The 9,741-nt window shown below is 42.8% G+C and overlaps 1 protein-coding gene across 1 annotated transcript in view; it reads left to right on the plus strand.

Annotated features, from left to right (window-relative positions):
- The window catches only part of SDF2 (stromal cell-derived factor 2-like protein precursor), a 31,751-nt gene extending 22,520 nt beyond the window's left edge, over nucleotides 1–9,231 (plus strand). Inside the window, exons 2-6 of the mRNA XM_086522821.1 lie at nucleotides 7,624–7,764; nucleotides 7,881–8,021; nucleotides 8,094–8,143; nucleotides 8,224–8,353; nucleotides 8,837–9,231. Of these exons, the coding sequence (XP_086378947.1) occupies nucleotides 7,624–7,764; nucleotides 7,881–8,021; nucleotides 8,094–8,143; nucleotides 8,224–8,353; nucleotides 8,837–8,926 (552 nt within the window). The 3' untranslated portion in view covers nucleotides 8,927–9,231. The remainder of the gene's footprint in view (nucleotides 1–7,623; nucleotides 7,765–7,880; nucleotides 8,022–8,093; nucleotides 8,144–8,223; nucleotides 8,354–8,836) is intronic.
- The last annotated feature ends 510 nt before the right edge of the window (nucleotides 9,232–9,741 follow it).

Genomic DNA, 9,741 nt, shown 5'->3' on the forward strand with positions numbered 1-9,741 from the left:
CCTCTTTGTATGTAAGAGGCTCTCCCTCATCAGTCAACAAAACACAATCCAAAGATGGCTGAAACCTCTCTGGTTGACGTCTCTGATGTGTAGATCTCCTCACCCAATGATCTACATTTGCCGGTAAAGGGTCTACATCCTCAGGAATGATTCTGTTATCATTTAGCGGCTGATTTTCAACATTTATACCCTTCTGTAAATCATTTTCAGCCTGCTGGTCATTGTGTTCTACCCCATTTTGTGCATCTATTTGCTGTCCATTCTCTTCTGGCTGTTGCACAAATGGTTGCTGCTCATTTTCAGCATCAATAGGCACCATATTTTCAGACAAGGAAGGCTTCATGGCTGGCCGGTCATTATGAAATTTGACCCTCTTTTTATCATGGTCTACATGTGTAGCATTTTGGAGCCATTTAGCCTCATTAAATACTGCATCTCGGCTGCGTACAACCTTCCTGTAATCAGGTAGCCATACTCTGTAACCCATCTCACCCTCATCTCCATGACCCATGAAAATGCCTCTGATGGATTTCATGTCTAGCTTAGTCCTTTGATCTACAGGCACATGCACAAATGCCTCGCAGCCAAAAACACGCAAATGGTCATATGAAGCAGGTTTGCCAGACCAAACCTCTTCGGGGATGCCATTGTCCAAAGCACGATTTGGAGAACGGTTGCATACATGAACTGTAGTTTTCAAAGCCTCTCCCCAAAATTCTTGCGGAAGATTAGCTGTGGACAACATGTAACGTATCCTCTCACAAATTGTGCGATTATATCTCTCAGCCACGCCATTAGATGATGGATTATAAGGGGTTGTTAACTCCCTTTTAATACCATGCATCTCACAAAAAACATTAAATCCACGTGATACATACTCTCCCCCATTATCTGTTCTTATGGCCTTTAACTTGAGACCCTTTTGTGTGGTCACAAAATCATGAAATCTTTTAAAAGCGTCAAAAACATCACTCTTGTTTTTAAGTACATACACCCAAGTCTTTCTACTGAAATCATCAATGAAAGATACAAAATAGCGTGCACCACCATGTGAGCTCATAGGCATAGTGCAAACATCTGAATGTACTAAATCAAGAGCATGCAACTTTTTAGAGACACCATACGAATAAGAGAACTTCACTTGTTTACCATAGACACAATCTTTACAAAATTCAAGGCAAGGACCTTTTACATCAAATCTCCCAAGAGAGGAGAGAATCGGTAGTCCTTTCTCACTCATATGGCCAAGTCTCTTATGCCAAAGTTCCATTGGACAATGAACTTCAGCCATAGCAACAAACTTGCTAGGTAAGGCTTTGCAATGCAAATAGTATAAAGTTCCCCTTTTGCTGCCCTTCACAATCAACATAGAACCCTTTTGTATTTTCCAAGAGCCACCACCAAAAGTAGTGAAGTAGCCCTTTACATCCAGCTGCCCAATTGATAGCAGACTCTTCTTAATGCTAGGCACATACCTAACATCATGCGAAACAAGTTCTTGACCATTTTCCAAAGCCAAGTGAATGGTGCCAACACCCTCAATGTCACATGCATAGTTATTACCCAAGTTAACTTTACCCAGGTTACCTGTAGTGTATGTGGCAAAAGACTCCAAAGGAGTTACATGAAATGAGGCACCACTGTCTACTATCCAAGATTGGGACAGCCCATCATGTGTTGAAAGCAAAGCGTCAATAAGATCTGGCTTCGTGATATACATATCACTTGCCATAGCCACAACATCATCAAAGACACTCGAAGCTACGACAAGTGCTTCGTCCACATCAACAATTTCCTCTATGACCACACTAGAGGCCACATTGGCCTTGCCAACATCCTTGGAAGAAGAGGAGGTGTCATCATCACCTTTAACATCTTTTACATCCTTCTTCTTCTTACCCTGTTGGTGCTTCTTCCTCTCAAGCTCTTGCTTGTAAAATCTGCAATCAGGCTTTTTATGCCCTTTGCGTCCACATTGATAGCAAGTTATATCTTGAGATTTTCCCTTGCTCTTACTTCTACTCTTGCCCCTGTTAGCTACATTGTTCCTTTTCTTTGACCTGCCCCTTACATGATAAGCTGTGCCATTGCCTTCACCACTGGCTTTCCTCCTAATCTCCTCATTGAGAATGGAGCCTCTTACACCATCATAGGTTAAGGCAGCATTGTTTGACAATGACACAACAAGAGCTTCCCAACTGTTGGGCAAAGTCATCAAAAGAAAGATAGCTTTCAACTTGTCATCAAATGGTTGCAACCCTGAATCCTGAAGTTGACTCAAAACACCTGTAAACTCATTCAAATGCTCAGATGCAGGCTTTGCCTCATCCAGTTCCATGTTTACAAGTTTCCGCATGAGATGAACTTGATTTACAGGAGTTTTATTCTCATACGTACTAGTCAACTTCTGCCAAATAGCATGTGCAGTGTCAAGACGCTTAATATCAGTAAGCACATCATCTGACACAGCCATTTTGATATAAGCAATAGCCTTTTTGTTCAGCTTTGCCCAATCTGCATCTGACAAGTTTTTAGGTTTTGCTGCGAGCAATGCATCTTCGCAATCTTTAAGGAATAGAATGCCTTGCATTCTTTCCTTCCACAAATCAAAGCCAGTGCCATCAAATCTTTTGATTTCCATCAAAGACTTTGACTTACTGCTACTTGTAGATGCATTGGAAGCCATTTCGATGCAAAATAGACCAAAAATTCACTGCTGTAATTTTATAACAGCAGGCTGCAAGTTGCAATTTTAGCCTCTTAAAGGCTCAGAGAACACTATAGAAGTGCAAGGAAACGTAACACTGGATTACAAACACTTTATTCAAAGTGTACAGCAGTAAAAGAGATAAATTTCAGGAGTAAATACTGAAATTTCAGCACACATATGAAGCATACATCCTGTGCATGAATGCTCCAACTTCAGCAGTAAAACCAAAGTGCATTTGCAACAACCTCAAACCTGCAACTGAGGTAAAAGCTGCTGCAAAATGTATTTTCAGCAATACATAGACTCAATGGGAAGCATCCACAAGTAAATGCATGTGTTTATTGTCACATAAACCTCCTGTATATGTGAGAGAGGTCTCAAACTCTACTCAATTGTACCACAAATTGCAATACATGACACAAAATGTCCAGAATTGCATCACATTTGCAAAAGCCCCAAAAGTTACTGCACAATTTGCTGAAATTTCTGAAAAATCAGCAAAAGCCCTCAATTTCTCAACTCGAATCTCCGAGAATTTCTCCTGTAATTACACCTGTAGGCGTAGACTTGAATAATCTTGCACTAATGTGCAAAACCCCAAGTTTAAAGTGACAATTTGCTAAAAATTTCAGCAAATAGGGCAAAATCCCCAATTCTCTGGGTGGATTGGTGTTGCCCAAAGTGTCCCAAATGTACCTGTAACACTTGTGCTTGCTGTAATTAATAGAAAAAACTTGTTTTTGAAGAGAAACAGCCCGAAATGACCTGTTTTCAACCTGTTTTCAACATATAAGCACTTGTGGGTTGAGGTATTGTCTTCCCTGAGTCCGGGGAGGAGAGAGAAAACACCTGCGCTTGCTGTTTTTAGAGAGAGAAAACTGCGCAGGAGAGAGAAAATGAAGATTTCTCGCGAGGGAATGCGCGCGGGAGTAGGGAACTTGGCTCTGATACCAGTTTGAAGTGATAGAGGGGCTGGCGATGGGTGTAGCAGACCACACGAGTAGAGAGAGAGAGAGAGTGCGAGCGTTGTTGCAGAGAGAGAGGGAGAGAGAAGGTACGATTTCAATTGTACGTACGATTTCAATTGTGTTTCTTATGCACACAACTAAAAGCCCTATGTTTTATTATTTTGTGACCATTTAAATGGCCTTTGGGTGTGAACACACCCAAGTATAAAAGAACGAATAAATGAGTAAGAGAGGCTATAAGAGGGCCTTTAGACCCAACAAAAATCCCTGCAGAGAAAGGCATTGGAACCATAGTTACCCGGAACGCGGAACGGGAACGGCGACGGGATCCCCCGCGGAACGGGGGAACGGTGAGGGGTCCGGAACGGGAACGGCGTGGAACGGGAGGCATAAAAACACCCAAATAATGCAATTTTAAGCTCTGTGTGATTGAATAATAGTAGTGTCAGAGTCCTTTGACTCTAATACTTACAAAAAACTTGATTTGAAGACCATTCAACCTTACTATGGCTAACGTATGTCGTATAGGCTTGAGAGCTTGAGGGGAGAGGGACGCGGAGAGAGAGAGAGAGAGAGCTTAAAAGTGGGAGACTCGACTCTCGAGAGAGCTTGAGAGAGAGGGGGAGAGCCTTGCCGACTCTAGAGTCTAGAGTCTATACTAACAAGGCTAGAGCTTGAGAGTCAAGATTCGAGACTCGAGAGGGTAGAGCTTGAGCTCACCCTTGAGAGCTTGTGTGCACTGTGAAGGTAAGGGGTGGGGGGAAGGGCATTTAAGAAGGGGGAGCCTCACAAGATAAAGCTCAAAAATCTGAAAATCTGCCATTCCCAGCCGTTCCGGTACCAAAAACCCCTGCGGAACGTCTGGCCGTTCCGGGACGTTCCGGGCCATGAAGACCCTCCGGAACGCCGTTCTGGCGTTCCCAACCCATAGGGAGGCGTTCCCTGGTAACTCTGATTGGAACGCCAACAATAAGAGGAGATAGCACTCCACAACCGTGCCCTATCTGCAGAAGTTGTGTATGCATATAATCCTCCAAATTCGAAAACTTTCCCATTAACAATACATTGGATGACCATCCATCTCCCAGCCGGGTCATTGAAAACCAAGGACAGAAAGAGTTCATGTCGAACAAGTATAAGCACTCCAAAATAGCCAGCTGATCCTGCATAAGCTATCCATTAGTCCGCAAAGTAAGAAGTTTGTCCTGCAAATTGATGTTGGTTATGCTCTTGAAGAACCACAATGTCCGCTTTACATGTATGTACATAGTGCCAGGTAAGCCGCCATTTGTCGTGATTGCATAACCCATGCACATTGCAGGAGATGCAATTCAAAGACCTATGCATTCTATATGGTATATACAGTGGCCGAGGAAACGGGAAAAAGCGGAGAAAAATCTAGTACCAGTGCCCATGGACACATCCTCCCTAGTTGTAGGGACTTGAGGAGGTGGGTCAAGACCTGGACCCAGATGATTGAAAATAAAGGCACCTTGCGATGAAGAGGCTTCTCCTGTAACAACTTCTTTGTAAGAGCGAACCACCTTGTCCCAAGCTTCAGCCAAAGAAGTGTTGTCATTACAAGGGAGTTTTTCCTGAGCAACATTCTTCAAAGGGGGCACATAATTACGAGAAGATGCGGGAATACGGGCTGTAGAAGCTTTAGCGGGTTTCTTAGGCACTATCCAAGTTTGTGAGGTCAAACCTGTTCTTTTCCTTTGTCTTTAATATTTGTAGAAGCAGAAAGTGCAGACAATTGTAATTGTTTCCCTTCTCCTTTATTCGCACCAGCTGTTGGGGTGGAGGTGGAAACACCTTTGGTTTGAACCTCAGTAGAAGATTTCGGAGGTGAGAGAGTGAGGAGTAGGGACGGCTGAAGGAGGTGGTTGCAGATTTGGTTCCGGACATTCGGATTGCATATGACCAAATTTGCCACAGCGGAAGCAAGAATTTGTAAATTTGCCCCATTTAAGCTTAAATGGACGCTTTCCAAGTACTGCATCCTTAGAATCGATCGAAATACCTGTTGGTGTGGGGATATCTCTGTCCCATAGAATACAAAAAGGGTTTGTGTTTGCATCCAGCTTAGGAGGGCTAATGACTTTACCCAGTTGAGCAGCCAACAAGGGGAGAAAGTGACGCCAAGTGCGAGGAAAGTCGACCACCTCAACCCAAACGGGACACTTGTTACGAATGGGACTCTGATAGTCCTTGGTGAGAGCCCAGGGCAGTACATGAGTCATCTGTGTATTGAAAAAAAGAGGAGACCTTTAAGCAGAGCATCCCGAGCATCCGTGTTGGCCAGCAAGACTTCATAGAACCCTCGTGCGCCAAAGAAAACCCTTTGGATTGCTTGCTATTTGAGTAGAAAATCAACCCATTGGCCTACATCCTGAGCCGTAGGCATTCTACCCGGGAAAAAAAGAATCACCATGTTAAGTGCATATTGAGCAAGAGGATCCACAAGCTCCTATATAGGGATGCGCACTTCTATGATGGGAGCGGATCCTTCCCAGGCTTGACATGCATCCTCGAAGTCCTCATGCAAACATTCTTTGATAAGGCTTAAAGCATCCATATCGGAAGATTCCATGGTTTTCCGGCGTTTGTATATACACTGATCTGTCTAATCCATGTGAAGCTCACACACACACACACACACACACACACACACTCTTTTTTTGGGGTTTTTGATATTTGATTGCTATTGACACAGACAGACACACAGGCTGGCCGTACAGAAATCTGCCGCTTGAAGACCTTAATCAAATTGAAAGCCTAACGATTTTACAGAACCAACAAATATACACACTCAAACTCACACCTCTCTGTGTCTCACACAAAACGACAGAAGGACCGTGTGCTGGCGAAATCAAACTTCAACCACCAGTGCGTTGTGAAGGGCCTGCACAGGGTAGATGTTGTGCAGAACAGAGTCGCGCGACAGACGAGTGGCAGAAGGACTTACACCCAAATCCCCCACGTGCACGCACACACACACACACACACACACCCCCACAGCGCTGACACTGAAGACCAGCCTTCACACACACACACACCAATTTAGAGCACAATCTGAATAGAGCTCTGCTGGTCCACTGCGCAAGGGCAGCCTTCTGCATTGAGAACTGACTGTAGCAAGCGAAAGGACAGGGCGTTCAGAGCAGGCAGTTCACACAGTCGCGCAGGGCTCGAAGAGGCAGAGGGGGACACAGAGCATGCAGCGGCTACCACACACAGACACACACAGTGCTTGATTCACACACACACACACACACACACACACACACACACAGAGAGAGAGAGAGAGAGAGAGAGAGAGAGAGAGAGAGGAGTCTAGAGTTACCTTACTAAAGCCAGGTTAACAAATATTTAAATTCATTGTTTCCCTTGTCACAAGGGAAGCGAACATCAGAAACGTAGAGCGTTCTTTGTGGGAACGCAAATAGGGAATGCTCTCTAAACAAGGGTAAAGGGTTCCCATTTGGGAATGGCCGTTCCTCCATTTTGGGCCTTTGTTCCTTATGGCTATGTTCAAAGCTTGTTTTATAACCAACTTGGGCTGTCTATATAAGCCTGCCTCACACTTTACCAGACCTTCATATGCACTCTCAGCTGGCATTCATTGGCCAAGTTTTCGAGATTCTTATTGATGCTTAGTTATTTTTCACTTGGCTGTTTCTACTGGATGCCACAGTACCAGCCTCTTTACCAGATCTGCATCTGCATTCCCATCTGAATTTGATTGGCCAAGTTGATGCATTTGTTTTTTTTAATTCAGCATCTCCCTGACCTAAAACAGCTCTAGAATTTGTGAGAAAGGTAGAATATGGTAGAGTACAACTTATATGATGGGTGATGAAATGGACATTTGTAAGAGAGTTTTAAATATCGTGTAGTATCAACCTGTGCTTTCTCATTACCTGTGGGGTTATCACTGCGCAGGTGACTTTTGGAACTGTTTTAAAACTGATGCATGAACGTACCAAGTTTAGACTACATTCCCACGATGTACCTTATGGATCAGGCAGTGGACAGCAGTCAATAACAGGTTTTGGAGGAGTGGAGGATGCCAACAGTTACTGGGTATGTAAAAGCTCAAAAAATCTATTGTTATAGACTGATGTCACAAGTCGCTAGTGTATAGAGTAAAGCTGTGCTTTGGGTTCTTGCTTCTTTCAAGAAGCTTTTTATGTTTGTAGATTGTGAAAGCTCCTGAAGGTTCTGATGCTCAACAAGGTGATATCGTATCTGAGGGAGCAGTCATCAGGTTGCAGCACATGAAAACTCGCAAATGGTTGCATAGTCATCTGCATGCATCACCCATTTCAGGAAATGCTGAGGTAACAGGTCTTTCTTGTCCAAATTTTGCATACATTTATTCGCCTTGTTTACTCAGTTTGTTGATGATACAGGTGAGCGGTTTTGGTGCAGATGATCAAAGTGACACAGGAGATCTTTGGATGTAAATTCTTTCAATACCCATTTCAAAGCTCTTATTGTGTGAATGAAGCTAATGGGCATTAATAGTTCCATCTGATGCAGACTGGAGATAGAAGGGAAGGGCAAGATCTGGATGAGAGATCAAAGAGTAAGGCTGCGACATGTTGACACAGGTGTTTTTCTTCATAGTCATGATAAGAAATACCAGAGAATAGCAGGTGGTCAACAAGAGGTACAATGCTTAAATTATTCCTATCTTCTAAGACATTCTTGCAAGGCTTGGAAACGTAATACCATGCATAATATATACTATATTACATGCTACATCTTGCCAACATCATTGCTCGTTCGTTTGGTGATTATTATATGCTGTATGAGCAATTTTTGGGGCGGTCCCTCATCAAAAGCTCCCTATATAATATGTGTTCAAGATAATACCCCTATATCATGTTATATTTACACAATGGGCTTATGTAAAAAACCCCTACCTCCCTCAAATGTACATTGTATTCATGAAAGTTTACATTTTTGAGTATTAATAATCCTCTCTGGTCAACTCCCACAATATGATACATGTTTTGAAAAGTGGCAGCCCCAGGAGTCATGTTTATACGTTAAGATTGAGAAGCTTGTGCTTGTGGCCTTCTTATAGATTGCTTATCCAGAATGATAAGGTGCGTAGTGTAAGAATTAAAATGTTTTACGCAATTTGTAGGTGTGTGGCGTTACAAAACGAACGGCAGATAATATATGGATTGCTGCTGAAGGCGTTTACTTACCTACGACTAAAAAAGACAAGGTGTAAATGATTTCAAAGAGACTTCAAAAGGAAGAGCATTGTGATTACTGCCACTTTGGATCAGAAGATGTAGCAAGCCAAGGGAAGGCATAGGGAAAGGGGTGATACAATTGAGCAGTGCAAACATGTGGATGTGTTTTTTCCCCATCACTTGCAATTTTGAACTCCTAGTATACTGGCTGTTTTATTTTCGCTTTATTTATAGTCGGAAAAATATTTTCTTGTTGAGACACTTGCTTTTAGGAATCTAAAGAGGAAGATGGGTACACTTATTCAGAATCATGTTTCAATGCGATGCCTGTGCCATTTTAGATGAGTGCTCCTTTAAATCAATTGTTCCCCTATCTTATTGCAATACATTCAACGTAATCTGCGAGTATGGACGGATATGTTTTAGCATTTGAGTGCAATTTCTTTTGCATAATTTCAATGTGGGTGAGGCATGGGTGCATATTGATAACTCATAATAAAAACCTTTCAACTTCAACGGAAATTGTTAGACTACACTATGCACTTATTACAAAGCTTGGCTTCACTTCAGAGCCAAGTGCAGGATTGATGGTTCAATCTATATTTAACTGATTGCACACGTGCTTAGACGTTTTTCAGTCTTGGGATAGAACTCCACTTGTGTCAGCCTCACATTGGGCACATAGAAGCGGAGAATCCCTAATTTGTTGACCTTTGGAATACTCCAGTGCTATTATCATCATTGAGAAAGGGTCTATGCATTCGACGAGTGCACAAGAAGAATTTTATCAGGTGCAGCTAGGCTACGACCAGCTTACATGCCTTTTTTTTGTGTGCACGATTGTGCGTGT

The sequence above is a fragment of the Adiantum capillus-veneris genome, chromosome 11, assembly GCF_014529385.1.
Source record: "Adiantum capillus-veneris isolate H3 chromosome 11, ASM1452938v2, whole genome shotgun sequence".
NCBI classification, from domain to species: Eukaryota; Viridiplantae; Streptophyta; class Polypodiopsida; order Polypodiales; family Pteridaceae; genus Adiantum; species Adiantum capillus-veneris.